The 18,669-nt window shown below is 40.3% G+C and overlaps 1 protein-coding gene across 2 annotated transcripts in view; it reads left to right on the forward strand.

Moving 5' to 3' along the window:
• The window catches only part of PLCB1 (phospholipase C beta 1), a 681,789-nt gene that overhangs the window by 515,594 nt on the left and 147,526 nt on the right, over positions 1-18,669 (forward strand). For both annotated transcript variants that reach the window (XM_058563193.1, XM_058563194.1), the window contains exons 11-12: positions 4,812-4,969; positions 15,824-15,906. In XM_058563193.1, coding sequence (XP_058419176.1) covers positions 4,812-4,969; positions 15,824-15,906 — 241 coding nt within the window. The remainder of the gene's footprint in view (positions 1-4,811; positions 4,970-15,823; positions 15,907-18,669) is intronic.

An 18,669-nucleotide genomic window follows, 5' to 3' on the forward strand; every position in this document is an offset into this window, starting at 1 on the left:
TGGTTTCAATATGACTGTGCACCCTGAGCATTGCCTCCCTATGAAATAATATCCGCCTGTGGCACAGGGAAAGTCCTTGTCTTGTGGTCCTTTGTAAGAGTGAGGTCCCCCCAGCCCGCGCGGTAGACTTTCCTTTATGCCCTATTAGATATAGCCCAGAGTTGCACCACTTAGCAATGCCCACATTAATCACTAAAATGGGCCACAGAACTACTGTGACTGACTGAGAAGAATTAAGATTTACCCCAGGGCTGGGGAGGGGCCTCTGAGGCATATCAGAACCTAAATAGAATATTCTGTTGGCAAGAAGACAGAGAAAGAAGAGAAAGAAAGAGCAACCAGGAGTATAAGATTGAGGTGAGCATTTAAACTCCCTGGCACATAAGTACCTTCTGCTTTATTTGAACTTGCCTCCCTAACTGGATGGTAAGAGTAAGGAATATGTCTTGCCTCATTTTTGTATCCCCAGCAACCAGTATTTTGCCTCCCACAGAGACTGTGTTTGGGAATGTGCACAGACCCTAATGTTGAGGCTCCTATAATCAGTAAGGCATATGCTTAAAGTTGTTTTCCCACTCTCTCACCTAAACCATCTCATTGCAATTGGATCTATGTTCAAGAGAGCTTCATGGTCTCACTGGGGTAGCAGGCATATACTATGGAAGAGAGAGATCAGATCAAACCAATGCCCCTAGAGACAGTCAAGATAAACAACACATCCTCTGTATTTTGTATCCCTCAAGTGTAACAGTGGAATTATGTGACCTGAATGGCTGTTACAGCTTTGAATGCAAGGAGAGATAGTCCCCATCTCCACTTATTTAAGGAGACAGTGTTTATTGAAGAAGGCCACTGAATTAAATGCATCACATTCTGGAAACTTCTTAGCCTGAAGTTGAAGAGAAGACAATAAATAATGATAAATATAGACAATTAATCATTACTCTCTGCAAGGTGAGAAATTCCTCAGAAGCCTGTGTTAATAAAGGGATTGTTATTTTCAATTTTCTAGTCTCTTCCAACCATGGATGCCTTGGGTAATCTGAGACAAAACTCAAGTGAATGTAGCCAGCAGCCCAAAATGAATGCAGTCAAGTGAGAAGTTTTGGAGCTATGACTTGGGGCAGTATTATGAATTAATCCAAGATGGAGCTTTGGCTCCCAAGTTCAATCATGGGCTTGGAATGTGCTCCAGAGGGTGTTCACAGCTAGGCAAAGATGATGTCAGATACTAGTTTCAGAAATAACAAAGGTTGAGTGACTCGTGGCATATCATTAATTCCAACCCCTGGCAATCCCCTGGCCCCAGAAGCTATATTTATTAGATCTCATCAAATGGAAATATGATAGGTCAATGGGATAAAATAATGAGGACTTAGGATTTTAGGGAAAAAAAATAAACCAGCTTTGAGGCTTTAGGCAGAAATGGAAAGAATAATGGAGAATATTAATACACATATTTAGAAAAAATTTCCATAAATAAAAGAAAACACAGAGGGAACCTAACATGCATTCCAAGGAATAGGGCAATTATGGATAAATGTGAGAGTTCTCAAAATATGCTTTCTTTGGGAGACTTCCATTTCTCATATAGATTATTCATTTTAAGAATGAACAAGTTTACCTTGAAGGGATCTGTTGGGCTTAGGTGTCGGACAATGAACACAACAGACACACACACACACGCACACACACACACACACGGACACACACACACCTACCTTCTCATTCTTCAGATTTTTTTTTTTCAGATTCCTTTGCATCTCACAAACTCAACCCCATGCCTTACCACATTTTTCAAAACATTAACTGATCAACATTCAAAAAGTACATCAAATTCCTTCGTTTTGTTCTTTGAGTGATAAAAACAATTTTGCAAACAAATCTAAAGAAATGTTTCTAGAAAGTCTTTGAATCTTTTATTGCAGAATGCTCTAGTGTGGGTTAAGTATTTACTTCAATCTACCAATAACCCTTATTTAGTTTATAAATCCATGGTAACTTCCCTACTGAAGTTAGTAGCACTCAACAAAGTATTAATTAAATAACCTAAAAAATTGCACATTATGTAGTGATGTTGGATATGGTTAGTAATACACTTAAACAATTTCCTAGATAGTACACAAGAAAATCTGCTCTACCCATTAACAGCAGTGCAATTTTCTGTAGGCGCTAGCATTTTTAGTGAGTTAACCTGATAATTATTTGAACTTTTCACTTCCTCTAGCTAAAGTAGTCCTCCCTTAAGCTTAAGAATAACATATAAATGACTGTCTTTTCCCCTTCACTCCAACTGTCCCCTTGCCCTTTATGCAAAAAAGACCTTTATTACAATAAACTTGGAGTCAATCATAAATGGCAAATTGGTTATCTAGCATCAGGAACTTTCTACATTTTTTGTCAGCATTTCTGATTTTGCAAACACGTTTGTATGTTTAAAATGCCCTATTTTTTCGGTAGAGAAAAGTGATTATGCAAACCTACTTAATCAGCCTTTCAGTGCATTTACTAGGGCTATGTGGCACTAAAGAATGTCATCCTTTTTTTATGCTGATGTTTGGGTGTTGTGACATGCATATAAAAATAAAATTAAGCCAATAGGCTTAATCCCATTTTCTTTGTCCTGTGTGTCTCCACTGGGCAGATCTTGTCCATTTCAAAGTCGTTTTGACAGTTTTCATCAATATATCATCTTTTAATTGACTATTTAAAAAAAAATGATGGAGGCTAATAGAGTATAAAGCAGAGAAAATGTTTAATGTGGAAAACAGACTTCCATGTGTGTGTTGATGGTGGGCTTGTCTTGAAAGTTATTTGTTATTAATCTTTTAAAAATAATTTATCAAGAAATTCATGCCGTCCATTGACTTCATAAGTGAGATAGGAATGGGTTGGCTTGAATTCCTGCCCTCAGACGTCTCAGGTGCCTTGATTATTACAATTCTTATCACTTCACTAGAATATTTCAGTTCTGTTCACAAAGATTTTTAATTTTTGATGAAGTTTATCTCTTTTTTCTTTTGTTGTTTGTGCTTTTGGTGTCATATCTACAAAACCATTGCCTAATCCAGGTCACAAAGATTTACTCTTATGTTTTCTTCTGAGTTTTATAGTTTTAGCTCTTACGTTTAGAAGCTTGATCTATTTTGAGTTAATTTTTTGTATATGATATGAGGTAGGGATCTAACTTCATTATTTTGATGTGACTATCCAGTTGTCCTGATGTGGGGCTGCTGAGTCTCGAGTCGAAAAAGAATTTTCAGACATGAGCCGCTCGTTGGTTCATGCACCTTTATTTTGTGTTCAGCATGGGGACAGGACCCATGGGCAGTAAAGAGCTGCCTGGGGACAGGACCCATGGGCAGCAGAGAGATGCTGCACGGCAGTGCCTGTCCGGGCCCATTATATACCAGTTTAGCTATTTTTAGTATTCTATAGAAATGTCAAAAGAGAAAGTATTAGGTGGTCTGGTTAGCCTCAAAGATTAGGTCATGGAGACAGATGAATGAGATGTGTCCTTGCACTTCAACGTACAATATGCCTCAAGGAACACGTAGGCAGGAGAGTAAAGTCATTGATTACCTCCTGAGGTAAATTCTTTTGCTTCTAGCCAGAGGCGATTGAGTAATGCAAGACTGAATGAAGTCTCATGGAAAGAATTAGAAACTGTAAAACGAGTCATAAACAAGGTTTCGACCACGTCAGTCCCACTACTTTTTGTTGAAAAGACAGACAATTCTTTCTGCAATCCTGGCACCCTTGTTGTAAGTCGATTAACTGTGAATGTGAGGGTCTATTTCTGGACTCTCAATTCCGTTCCATTGATCTATGTATCTAACCTTGTGCCAGTACCACACTGTCTTGATTACTACTCTAGCTGTGTAGTTAAGTTTTGAAATTGGGAAGCGTCAGTCCTCCAACTTTGTTCTAAGTTTTCAAGATTGGCCATTCTGGGTCCTTTACATTTCCATGTGAATTTTACAATCAGCTTTTCAATTTGTGCAAAACAGCCCGCTAGGATTTTGATAGAAATTGAGCTTGTAGAACAATTTGGGGAGTAGTGTCATCTTAACGATATTAAGTCTGCTCCATGAATATGGGATATCTTTCCATTTATTTAGGTCTTCTTTAATTTTTTTTAACAATGTTTTCTAATCATTAGTGTATAAGTTTTGCACTTCTTTTATTAAATTTAAATTTATTCCTACAAAAAAGCACTTTTGAAAAGAGAATGCTTAGCTTTTCTAAGCATTTGTGCCTTGGACAAACATGACAAAGGGGTTGACTTGTATAATAGAATTGCCTGTCAACAATACTCTCTCAGAGGGAGGTAGTGAATTTAAAAACTGAGTGAAGTTATAATCCTGTATCTTCCACTTACTAGCTTTGGAAACTTGGGTAACTGAATTGCTCTATACCATTTTCATTTTATGAACGTAAGTTTTTTGTTTTTTAAAGAAAGCTAATTGTACCAGAGAGATTTTTATGAAGATTAAATGTAGTAACACATGTAAAGTTTGACGAACTATAATTGGCACATGGTAAGCATTTAAGATACATGAGTTATTGTTATTGTTACAATGCCTTCCTCCTTCTATTCTCTCTTCCCCCAAACCACTGTTAGAGAGCCACAATTTCATTTGGGATTGTGCCACTACCTTCTGGTATGTTGAAGCAGAAGAAAGGCTGAAAACAACTACTCAAACTCTTAAACTCTTTGTTTTCCCATTGGGGAAGAGCTTTTCTAGGAAGCCACCAACGTCTTCCTTGCTTCCTGAGATTCTGGGATTCATTTTGTTGATGTTTTACAGCTGGCCAGCTGGCTGGAAACTCCTCTGTTGAGATGTACCGCCAAGTGCTCCTGTCTGGTTGTCGCTGTGTAGAGTTGGACTGCTGGAAGGGACGGACTGCAGAAGAGGAACCAGTCATCACCCATGGATTCACCATGACGACTGAAATATCCTTCAAGGTAGAGTGAATGAATATTGCTAAGAGAGGCAGCTGAGGAGACCTGACCCCATTTGGGTAAAGCTTCCTAAGATAGAAAGACCCAGGGATTACAATTAAGTCCATTGGCCATTAATCATCTTTGCAATTTCATAGGCTAAAATTTAGCAGTTTATGCATGGATAACTGGCATCAGGTGAATTGGTTCATGCTAACCAAAATCTAAGTAAACTGTCTTCTGAAAGGAAATGTCAATGAATTTGTCTATTTAACACTCATCCTTTTTTTCTTGCATTTTATCATTGGGAAGTATAACATACATAACAAAGATCATACAACTTATTTGTACAGTTTAACTAATGAATAAAAAATGTACACCCATGTAACTACCACCTAAATCAAGAAATAGAAACATACTGACATCCCAGAAACACCCCATGTACCCATTCCCATCAGAATGACCTCATTACCCCCAGAGATGACCACCTTCCTGACTATTACAGTGGTCACAACTTTGCTCTTCTTTAGAGTGTACTAGTTTATGTATAGCCCTAAGTAGTTTCACCAGTTTTTTAACTTAATATAAATGCATTCATACTGTGGTATGCATTAGTGTCTTGCTTTTTTCACTCCCCATTGTTAGGGAGATTCATCAATATTATTGTCTGTATCTCTAGCTTGTTTGCTTTCTTGATGATGATGATGATGATTATATTAATTACTACTATTTAATTATTATATAATATTCTGTTCTATGATGCTAGAATGGAATATTGACTATTATATGCCAGCTTTTGGCACATTGATACCTGTCAGCCAAAGACCGCTAGGAATACACCTGTAGTCAAACTCAGGTTTATTGGCTTATGCAACAAGGGAGCACACATATCATGGGGAACTGTGGTGTCTCAATAAAAGTGGATTAGAGAGGACTTACAGGATTTGGGCTTATATTAGGTGATTTGGGTGAGGGTTCAAGGAAGCAGGGTTTTGCTATGGATTGGGTGCTGTCAGTAAGCAGAAATAATCCTATGATTGGGTATCTTAATAAATCCTATCTAGGAGGCAAGACTAAAGCTGTAATTGATAAAGAAACACCAGCCAGTCTTATTAGCTGGGAATGGGGGTGTCTTTGGTCATCTCTTTTCTCTTCCCACCCATGGCTCCATCCTACATCATAAAGGGCCTAACATTCATGCATGTTGACACCCAAGCTCAAATATCCAAGTTCTGTTCACATCCCCTGCAAAGAGCCATCCCTAGGAGTTTGGGGCCATTTGGGTGGGGGAAATCTGGGGTTCTAGGCACCTAGAAAGTGATCTGGAAAGGGGATATGTGGGCTTTAGAGGACATGTTCTGCTGACTGACTCAGGCTTTTCTCCTCTTTGGAAGGGAATCAGAGAAGAAGAGCCAGAGGACAACCTCTAGGGCACGGGTCCCAAGGCATGAGCCCCATTACCTGGGTTACCTGAGTCTCAGAGCAGAACTGACTCTAGGTCACTAACTCTTGCCCTAAAAAAACAAGAAAACAGAGCCCAAGTGTGTGGGTAGCTAAAGTGGAGTGGGGACAAGGCCATTGAAAATGGGGAGGTCAGAGTGCTGAGAGGCAAGAATATTGGATGAATTAGACATTAACATCACCAAGATTGGTGACAAAGCTTTGGATGAAGAAGACAGTGAGCCACTTGCCAAAGTGTTTGCTGAATGAAGGGGAGCTCAATAGATGGCAGAAGTGAGGAAGTGGTAAAAGCTCATGAGAACTGGGATTTTTTAAAAATAAGATTGAGAAGTAATGTTTCAGAAGTAGCATTGAGGGCAGAAAAATCCCACTCTTCTGCTTTTAGCCCAGGGGCACTTCAGAGGTGAGAAAATAAACAGCTATCACTTGAGAAAGCAACAAAAGAGAAGCAAGATTTTCAAGGGACAGCCAGGTTTCAGTTGACACAAATGGATTTCCTGATCAAAGGTACACTTTTTGACAGTAATAAAGATTTGTTCAGAAGTAATATCATTAGCACCTTAAAATAAGTTTACTATGTTGTGCCTAGGGAATTTGACTTTTCATGATTTCTTAAACTTAGGCTACAATACAATAATTAGAGAAAAATAGCACACTTCACTAGTTTAATATGGGATTGACCTTAATCAAAATCTTTAAAAGTTGTATCTGCTCCTGAAATTGAACACTCTTAAGGTCTTCTGGTTTTCTGTAATGGAAAAATCAATGGATTTTTGTTTCATTTCCATTGTTCTCCCCCACCCCCAGCGCCTGCCATTCTCCTTTGTCAGCTATCTAAAATACAAACCCTAGCCTGGTTGGGCTCTTTAAGGAAAAGCAGAGGACAGAGGACCCTGGTGTGGGGTGAGGGGTGAGTGCAACTTGGGCTCCCCTGTTTGTTCATGGATGGAGATGATCCTGGAGAGGAAGACAGCACATCCTGATGGAACCGTTACTGAGCTAAGGGACTGATGGTCTTGTGCACTGACCCACTGCCGGGAGAGCCCACCCACTCCCCTGCCCACTGTCCCCTCAGAGTCTATGTAAGAAACAATTAAGTTTTCTTAAAAATTTATAATCTTCTAGATTCTTTGAGCTCCTTTGCCGGGGCAGGGAATAGACACCAAGCACATTCTAAGGCATATTTATTTTATGTGAAGCATTGGTTTCTTGGCCTTGGCCATAAAGTCAGCTTAGAGTGACTCTCCCTGTGCACTTGACCATACAAGGGATTCTTCAATCACGTCTGTGATCCCAGAGTCACAGGCTGATTAAACATCTATTCCTGGGCTCCGGAGGCACAACTTCTCAACCACATCCACACACTTGCTGACGGATTTAGAGACTAAAAGACTAAATCTAGCCCAGAATACTGCTTCCTCCAGTGGCCTGCCAGAGTTGGGGGTGGGGGTTGGCCAAAGAGAGCAGGAAACTCATCTCCCTGGTGGTTGGTCTGTCCAGCTGTGCTTCCTGCTAATGTGCATGTGCAGGATAGATAATTCTTGCAGGGCTGTGGGTGGGTAGTGATGGTGGTGGTGGGCAGGGATGAGTGTGGGGAGTAGAATAGCCAACTATTTTGTGGACAAATATACAGAGCAGGAATTCTCTGCATCAGGACATCACGACTGCGACTAGGGTGAGGCAAGTGAGGCACCTCGCATGCAAAATCGAAGGAGGTGCTTCCTCTCTGTGTTGTGTAAATGCAGAGCTGCCACCTGAGAATGACACTTAGACACCTCACTGGTCTCACCCTAGTCCCAGCCCTGCTCTGCTTTTGCAGAAACCACTGTGTACAGTGACTTTGTAAGAAAAGGTAAGCGAAATGGGGGACAGGGTCCTATGTGATCTACACCCCCCAATACCACTTTCCCCCTCACTCACTGGACTACAATGCCACTGGTCTCCTTGCTGTTCCTTGACCGTGCTAGGCAGGTCCCACCTCACAGCCTTGTACAGCTTGTTCCTTCTGCCTGGAATGCTCTTCCCCCAGGTATCTGCATGGTCACCTCTTACCTCCTTGAAGCCCTTCTCAAATGCCGCCTTCTCAATGAGGCCTACGGGGTCTGCTCTATTTAACACTGTAACCAGCCACCACGCCCACTCCCACACTCATGATACACTCCCACTACCGCTTTATTTTTTCTGTTTACCAAGCACTTAACCACCTTCTACTACTGTGCTTAATTTACTTAATGATTATGTTCCTTGTCTATTGTCTGTCTCCTTCTCCTAGCATGTAAGGTCTGCATCTTTGTTTTGTTCCCTGAACTATCCCAAGCACTTTGAAAAGAATCTGGCTTACAGTAGATTCTCAATGTTTTTTTAATGGATGTTCCCATCCCAAAGCAAATAGACAAATTATAACACGGCCTTCATTTTTAGTCTTTCTTGCCTCTGTTCATCATACCAATGAATTTTGTCTTTCTCCATTTTCGCATGTGAAATTCCATCTATAATATATTGGTGGTTAGTGAAAAGATTCTCCCAATGTTTGCCAGTTTTGGCTATCCTGTATATTTGGCCTGACCATCGCTATAATTAGACTATAATCTATAGCCACAGTGTGTATTGCAGCAGCAAAATAAACTGATTGCAAAAGTTTGTCATTTTTAGGTCACACAGTTTATCTGCTCTCGGTTGATGTAATCTGGAAAGCTTCTGGGCGATATATCCCCAAAACGAAATTTCCTATTGGCATTTACCATTTATTTATTGTATGGGCCAAAATAAAAGGTTATGTTCTGGGAAAGAGGACATGCTGTAATTCAGCTCTTTGTGGAGGGCTTTTTATTTTGCACTCTAGATTTATTTATTATTTATCCCATATATCTGCTCTTCTGTTTCTTTGCCTCATTGCCTTAGCCATTCTGATGGTTATGACATAGTAATTTGCCACTTGGTCTTCATTCTGTCTGCTCCCGCTCAATCTCCTTCCTCCCCACGCTGGACACCCACCCGCCCACCCCGTCCCCAAGCTGCTCCTTTTTCTCCCCTCAGGCAGCTCCTTTGTAATCAACAATTGTACAAGATGGAAAACTGGGTAATGTGATAAAATATATGATGGAAATATATTAAATTTGAGTATGCGGTTAAATGGAGCATTTCTGAAAATAAAGCTTTGTTCTCTGAGAGAAATAATAATAATTTAGGATGCAATTTAACTGCTACATAAATGCTCACATGCAATGGGTATCCGAATACACCCTGCTGTTGTCTGTCAAGGATAAAGGATTTCAAGGGCAGTTTTTCCCGCTGGAGGTTAGTAATTGAGCCATATGGTTTATAGATTATTGAATCCAGTGTTAGAAGTCTCTGAAAAATGGTTTTGGCTTAATAAGGAGCAGTTGAGCAGTAAGGTACTTTCACAGCCAATGTCCACTGGTGATGGCTTATATGAAAGAGTGAAACTTAACCTGGAACTAGTTTTCTCATTCTTAGTAATTGTGTGCACCATGCCAAGTATTCCAGAGGCATAAACAAACAGAAGTCCAACAATGGAACTTCTGGAGTTTTAAGGGGCTTCCAACTAAAATTATTAGATGAAATTCAGTAAATGTTTTCTTTGGTTTTAAAGGTTCAAAAAGGTTTCCTAAACAGGTGGCTAATTTTACGGAAGAGATGGGGAGAGATGGACAGAAGGAGGAGGGAGAGAAGGAGAGGAAAAGAGAGAAAGGAGAGTATAGAAGTTAAGAATGCAGCTCTGGAGCTGACTGCAGGGGTTCCAACACCACCTCTCCCTTTGGCTGGCTGCAAGACCTTGGAAAAGCTCCCTTACCAGACTGAGCCTCTTTCTTATGAGCAAAATGGAGATGATAATGTGCTTACCTCCTAGGGTTGTTGTAGGCATTCATTGACTGTACTTAATATGAAGACATTGCTTAGAACGATGCATGGCGGGCAATGAATACTCTATAAATGTTAGCTTTTGATGGTATAATGGAAATTTTAAGAGCCACACTTTAGCTTTCTTTACATACTTATAATGGTTGTGGTATTATATACACAAGGAGTTTTTATTAAGCCAGGGTGAGAGCTGGGGGTTGAATTAAGTCATTTGTGAGGCTGCCGTGTTAGAGCTGTGGGTGCCCTCCACACACAAGCCCTGGCATCCACTTCACCTCTAGGAAGAGCCAGAAGCTCAAACACAGCCCAGCCTTGATGAGAGACCCCGTGGGAGCTGAGAAGGGTGTCCTAAGTCAAGTGCACAAGACCAGAAGTGCACAAGGACAGTGGCAGGAGAAGAGGAGACGTCGGAGACACAAGACAGGAAGGTCTCGGATCCCCAGAGCCCAGGTGCAGTTCAGGCCACACCAGCATCCCCGCTGTGGGGAGAGAGAACCAGACCAGGGAGCTAGGAAGAGGGAGGCGGGCACGAACTCCCTACAAGTCTGAGAGCAGGCCCAGAAAACACTCACATTTCACTGGCCAAAGATAAAGAGAGATAGGCACTTGGCCTGAGACAAAACACCCACTTTCTAAGGGAGAGAGGGCGAGGTTTTCACTCACCTTCAGGCCTGACTCTCATTGGCCCAAATGCTGGTGGGGCCGGTCCACAGTCAACCTTCATTATTAAAGGCAGCTGGAGAAGTTCTCAAATAACCAAGACAACAATCATCCTTAGAAAAGTTATCAAAGACTAATTACACTTTTATTTACATTTATATGTGAAAGACTTTGTTTTTAATGTAAGACTCAACCTTGATTGAAAATTTTGGCCGTGAAAGTGTTAACATTAACTGGGCTACTGAGTATGGAATCAACATTCAAACTTCTTTAATACAAAATTACATTTACCTTTGGTTAGAATCAAGTTTTAAGCTTTGCTTAAGTCAATGATCAGACTACTCCAAGGGTTGGCAAACAGTCTCCTGCAGGTCACATTCAGCCTGCCACCTGTTTCTATAAACTAAGTTTTGTTGAAACATAGGCATATCCACGTGTTTACATATTATCTGTGGCTGCTTTGGGGCTACAAAGGCAGAGTTGAATATTTGCCATAGAAATTATATGGCCAGCAAAGCTTCAAATACTTACTATGTGGCCCTTTATGGAAAAATTGTGCTGACCTCTGAAATAGTCAACAGAAGAATAAATGGGAACATAACTAGATAAATGATGCTTCTTTTCTATTAAGAATGTTAAGAGTTCAGGGGCCGGCCCGGTGGCGCAAGCGGTTAAGTGCGCGCGCTCCGCTGCGGCGGCCCGGGGTTCGCTGGTTCGGATCCCGGGCGCGCACCGACGCACTGCTTGGCAAGCCATGCTGTGGCGGCATCCCATATAAAGTGGAGGAAGATAGGCACAGGTGTTAGCCCAGGGCCATCTTCCTCAGCAAAAAAAGAGGAGGATTGGCGGATGTTAGCACAGGGCTGATCTCCTCACAAAAAAAAAAAAAAAAAAGAATGTTAAGAGTTCATTTATTTATTTGAAAATATTTAGTGGGCGTCTAGAATGTGCCTTAGCACTTCCTAGGCTCTAGGGACAGAGCAGTGGAGAAAACTGAGTGCTTACTCTCAAGAAACTTACATTCTAGTGGGGAGAAATCAACCAAAAGAAACACATAATATGGCACATGGAGATATGTCCTTTAAGGCAACATAAGTAAGCACTGAAGGAAAAGAGGGGCTAGTGAAATGCTATTTTCAGCAGGATGGCAGGAGAAGATGGTTACATGACATTTGAGAAGAGATCACCACCCCCTAAAATTAAGGAAGTAAGCCTTGCTTTCAGATAAGAGTATTCCTGACAGAAGTAACAAAGATGAACAAAGAAATGAAAGAGATGAACAAAGAGATGAAATCATGCTTGGTGTATTCGAGGAAAAGTGAGACGTCAGTGGACTGTACTAGGGTGAGCAGTGGGGAAGAGGAAAAGGAGATGAGTTTAGAGAGATAGCAGGTGCCAGGTCTGACGAGGAATTTGGATTTCACTCTGTGAAATGGAAGGCCAAAGACAGGTTTACTCCAAAGGAGTGAAATCATCTGATTCATGTTTAGGAGCAATCACTCAGACTGTGGAATGTACTGTAGGGGGCAAACAAGAAGCTGGGAAAGCAGTTAAAGGTTCTATCAGTCAGCCGCTGCTAGGTTTTGCTGCAACAACAAGAAACCCCAGAATCTCAGTGGTTTAGAACCATGAAGGTTTATTTCTCACTCAGGTTAGTTGTTGGCTGTTGCTCTGATTGAAAATGTCTACAATCCCTACAGAAAGAATAGCCCCAATCTGTGATGTCACTGGGCTCATGGCAGAGAGGAAAGAGACATGGCAGAACCACATGATGGCTCTGGAAGACTCTGCTTAGCAGCAGCACACGTCATTTTCACATAGATTTCACTGGCCTAAACAAAACACACGGCAATGCCAGTTGTCAGCGGGTCTCACAGGAAGGCGTAGTGAATGTGTGGGAGTGATGATAAAATTTACCATAATTGCTGCAGAGGTTATGGATCAGGATGATAGAGGTGGAGGTGCTGAGGTGTAGTTATATTCTGGGTATATTTTAGACAAGATTGCTGATGAATTGAAAGATATGAGAGAAAGAGGAGTCAAGAATGCCTTTAGCTGAGACGATAGGGCCAAATTTATGAAATAAACAAAATTTAGCTCTTTTTTTGTTTGTTTGTTTTTGTGAGGAATACCGGCCCTGAGCTAACATCTATCGCTAATCCTCCTCCATTTTTTTTTTCCCCTTTTGTCCCCAAAGCCCCAGTAGATAGTTGTATGTCATAGTTGCACATCCTTCTAGTTGCTGTATGTGGGACGCGGCCTCAGCATGGCGGGAGAAGCGGTGTGTCGGTGCACGCCCGGGATCCGAACCGGGATCGGAACCCAGGCCGCCAGTAGTGGAGCGCGCACACTTAACCACTAATCCATGGGGCCGGCCCCCTAGCCCTTTTTTCTTTGCACTTACTACCCACTTCCTTTATGATAGTAATTCTCAATTCTTTTGAGGGCTTTGATCCTAGGTGGTTAAGATCATTAGCTGCATGGGAGCTACTGCAGTGGTTAAGAGCGTAAAGTCTAGGGCCCGCCCCATGGCTTAGCGGTTAAGTGTGCGCGCTCCGCTGCTGGCAGCCGGGGTTCGGATCCCGGGCGCGCACCGACGCACTGCTTCTCCAGCCATGCTGAGGCTGCGTCCCACATACAGCAACTAGAAGGACGTGCAGCTATGACATACAACTGTCTACTGGGGCTTTGGGGGAAAATAAATAAATAAATAAAATTATTAAAAAAAAAAAAAAAGAGCGTAAAGTTTACAGTCAGATAAACTTGCCTGGGGTTTCTTGGATTCTCCTCTTTGACCTTGGGCAAATCGGTTAATATCTCAGAGCCACTATTTTATAATCTGTAAAACGGTGGATCATATTTTCCTTACGGAATGTTTATAGCATGAGATAAGATATGTGTCTGTGACATAATAAATGCTCTTTAATGATAGCTCTTGTTTGTATTAGTAAGAGTCTAAGAGGAAAGGTTTAAGGTGAGTGGAAAAGGAGGCACCAGCGAGGTAAGCCTCAGCTGATTTGAGAATATATGCCCATATCCTGAGCTGGGTCCTTTACCTTTTCTCGAGGCATCCTCACAACAGGCTTGTGGAATGAGACTTATCACCCCCACTTTACAGGTCAGCACAGAGGCATTCAGTGATTTTTCCCAAGGTCACACAGCTTGTAAGGCTAAGTAGGATTCAAACACAAGCCTGTTTGAATCTGAAACCTGTGCTCAAATAAATCAAAGAAAGAATTTAAAGTCTTGTTGCCGCTTGCTATTTATAGTGCACTTATTTTTGATGGCATCAACTATCATAAAGTTAAACTAATAATGTATGAAATGCAATCTGTGAATTCCCTTCTAAGAAACAGTGACAGGGATTCTTTTGCTCCATGCAAGCAGATCCTTCTTAGAAGATATATGCAAATGGAGTACAGAATTAGAAAGCCTTATTTATACTCTGGGGCCAGGGAAATAGCTCTCTGGCATGGATATAAAGAAAGCTGTGCAGTGTTTAAGAAGGTAGAGAAGATAGTGGAAAAGGCTCAGGCATAAGGAATGAGAGTGGAAACTCCTACTTGAAAGGAGAATATGAAAAGAATAAATACAACTGAAAAACAAATGTATGGATGTGTGAAACCACAGTAGTATTGATATAGTTAAAAATAAAGGAGATCGCGCTTTGATACCAGTTCAATAAGAAAAACACTTGAAAAATAATGCCCCAAACTGGCGAATATGCATTGAAATCTGGTCCTTCATAAATTACTCTAGGCAATGTAGGATGAAAAGTAATTTGGAGAAACACAGGAGACTGTGTTTCTATTCATTAGAAAGTATTCTTACTCATTAATTCAATAATTCCCCTCTGAGAATACATTCCCAGAATATAATTCAAAATATTAGGAAAAAATGAAGGTGAATTATTTGAATTATTTGAATGATAGCTCTTAGAATATGTCTGTCCAACAATTGGGTAATGGTTAAATCAGTTATAATACTGCTATTCTCTAGAATTTTATACAGATATTAAAGCTTATGACATACACATTTTTTTAAAATAGAGATTGAAGGGTGAAGTACTGATACATGTTACAGCATGGATGACCTTGAAAGCATGCTAAATGAAAGATGCCAGACATAAGAGGCCACATATTGTACAATTCCATTTATACGAAATGTTTGGAATAGACAATTCTATGTAGATGAAAAGTAGATTAGTGGTGCCTAGGGCTGGGTGTGTGGGGTTGGGTTGGGGTGGGGAAATAGGGAGTGATTGCTGATGGTTACATGGTTTCTCTTTGGGGTGATAAAAATGTCCTAACTTAGATTGGGATGACGGTTGCACAACTCTGTGAATACACTAAAAACCATTCAACTGTACACTTTAAATGGGTGAATTATAACTCAGTAACGTTGTCTCTCAATAACAGTGTTAAAAAAATACAAATAGTGTATTTACTATAATTAAAACCAAGTTATACAAATACATGAAAAACAAACTAGAAGTAAATATAACCAAATGCCAACAGTGGTTTGGTTTGGATGAATTTATGGATGAATTTTTGCCTTCAGTTGCTGTCCAAATTTTTTATACTATGATTAGATTTCTTTTATTATAAAAAAAAGTAGATATAAATAGCAAATAGAAGAACCATTCTCCTTCACTCCCCCTCCACCAAAATCCAGTCTTCTGTTTTTTCACTTTGCTAAGACAAGACTCAGAAAATTTATAGTCCAGGAGCCTGCACAACCCCTTCTAGCAATGTCAGGCCATTGCATAGAATACTGTAAATGAAAAAGACAATCATATCAATGCATGTAACCACAAAGAAAAAATATATACACATTAAAATTCTGTATATTGAATACACGTGTTCTCATTTTTAGGAAGTGATAGAAGCAATTGCTGAGTGTGCATTTAAGACTTCACCTTTTCCAATTCTGCTTTCGTTTGAGAACCATGTGGATTCGTAAGTATTCAATACATTCAATAGAAGTCTTTCCCAAATAGGGCATGTTTAATAATTGTTCATTAATGGTGTTCTTTGGTTATGTTATATATTATGTGGCATGTTTTCATCTGTATATGATGGAATTAATTCATTTAAATCTCATTAATGTTAGAATAATCCATTGGACTTGTGGAATCTCTTTTCATGCCGTAGTAGGATTTTACATTAAGGACTCCTCTTTTTATAATGCAGTGGAATACATTTCCTTACATAACACATGTCTCTATTTCAATGGGCCATTTTTATAATCCACCTTCCTTAGTTCCTTCTATTGCATGCAAATTTATAGTCAGTTTTGCCAAACTGAAATGGCCAGTAAGAGCTGGTGGAAGGAGAGCTGTAAATTCTATTCTGCCACTTTGCACTGAGAACTCAGACACTAAATGCTCCCTTCTTCCTCTTTCCATTGGCTTCCCCTGTTAATATTTGTAAATATTTTCCTATCTCAAAATAGCCTACACTTATTGCTGAGCTACACAAAGAAAAGGTAATTTTGATTTAACTCTTTTATATTCATTGTATCACAAAGTGTCATAGTAAAACACATTTATATCTAAAATGTGGCTATTAGTTTATCATATAGTTACTCAATTTAAAGAGCTTCAAAATGAAAGATTCTTCTGTATGTTGAATCAAAATTCAAGAAACTAAAATTCTAGTCCGTGGAATTAATGTCTGAAGACTATGTAGTAGTGACCATCATTGCTCAAAAAAGCATGTGTGAAGCTCTCTCCTCCATTTCAATGACCGAAGCCAGATTTCTCAACTGAAAGCCAAGAGCACCTGTCCTAATTTGGCTCACAAGTTCCTTTTTTTCCCTTCTTCCTATCGAAAGTCTTTCCCAGGTCACTGATTCCCTTTGTCCAACTAATTTGCAACACATGCTTCAACTCACTAATTCTTAAAGAATTCACTAAATCTCAAAGAAGCAGGTTGGTCATGACCAAATTTCAGCTTGAGGAATTTCGAAGTAGTTAAATGTGATCACTTGTTAATATAGACATGGAGAGAACTTATGTTGAAGTAACCAATTTTATAATTATCTGTGTTTCTAGTTTGCCCTCAGGAAAGCCATATTACATTTACCAGCTCGTGATTCTGCTTCATTAGGACCCAATCATCCAATGAATGATGTAATCACTTGGCACAGTTTTTCTAACACTTCTGAGGGTCAATTGAAGAGAAAAGAATTAATTTTGTTTCATTGCTATTTCTCTTCTAACTGAGGGAGCACCTCTTTAGTCACTGTATTTAATACCCCATTTGCTGCGACAGCTCTGATTTGCACATGACCATCTCTGCCCATCCATTTGTAATTGGGCTTCAACAGTGTCTTAGCACTTTTCTTCAGGCACTCTAGTTCTCAGACTTGTTGATATGTTATTTCTTTTTTGGAGAAATAACTCCAAATCTAGCACATTTGTTTTCTTCAAGAAATGTTTCTATATAAATTAGATGGAATGAAAAGCTACGGTTCCATTCTCTGTTGTCACACCTGATCCACTGAAGTCTCCCATGAGGTAGCCAGAGAGGTGTCTGCAGCCACCACCACCACAGACGTAATAACAGCAAATATTTACTGAATGTATATTATGTGTCAAGCAGCATTCCAGTCATGTAACCCTCACCACAAACTCAGGTGCTCCTAAGAATAAATCTTATTGTGATTATCCCTATTTTACAGATGATGAAACTGAGTCCCAAAGAGGGTGAGTAACATGTCCAAGGCCATGCAGCTAAAACGACAGAGCTGCAATTCAAATCCAGCTAGTCTGGCTTAAAACTCCTGCATTTAACCAACACCATCCCCTACACCTAAGCAGAAGCAACATGAGACTTCAAAACTTCCAATTAAGACCACCCAAGCATCCACAAGACAACGGCCTGTGAATGTTCACATTTATGTGGCTTGTACTCTTTTTTTTTTTTTGTGAGGAAGATCAGCCCTGAGCTAATATCCATGCTAATCCTCCTCTTTTTTTTTTGCTGAGGAAGACCGGCTCTGAGCTAACATCTGTTGCCAATCCTCCTCCTTTTTTTCCCCAAAGCCCCAGTAGATAGTTGTATGTCATAGCTGCACATCCTTCTAGTTGCTGTATGTGGGATGTGGCCTCAGCATGGCCGGAGAAGCGGTGCATTGGTGCGCGCCCGGGATCCGAACCCAGGCCGCCAGTAGCGGAGCGCACGCACTTAACCGCTAAGCCACGGGGCCGGCCCGTGGCTTGTACTCTTAACCACAGGATATTTTTTGCAGTCTTCAATACCAGTCATTCAGAGAGCCAAAACTGGGCAGAATACTAATTCCTACTTTGTACACAAAAGCAAAGAAGATTGTGCCATAATACTGCCTTCTGGTTTAAAAGTGAGAGATTTAGCTATTAAAAGTTCATTAATAATTCATAGGTAACAAAAGAAAACAGGAAAGCAACCTTCCCAGGATGCCATGATTTTTATCCCAAATCATTGAGATAATTTAATGGCAGCGAAACCCTAAGATACTGAATTATATTGTGGGAGGAAGTAGTTTGCTTCACATTTCCATTGTCCTTGAGCTCCACATATCAAAATCTCTCAGCCACAATTCTTTCCTAGGAGGATTATCACACCCTTTGCTAGTAAACCCAATGCTTCACATGTGGGCTACCTTACCTCATTGCTGAACCGGGTGGCAGACATCATTCGTCAGTTACTGCACTCTTTCTACTAAACCAAAACATAACC

The sequence above is a fragment of the Diceros bicornis genome, chromosome 19, assembly GCF_020826845.1.
Source record: "Diceros bicornis minor isolate mBicDic1 chromosome 19, mDicBic1.mat.cur, whole genome shotgun sequence".
NCBI lineage: Eukaryota > Metazoa > Chordata > Mammalia > Perissodactyla > Rhinocerotidae > Diceros > Diceros bicornis.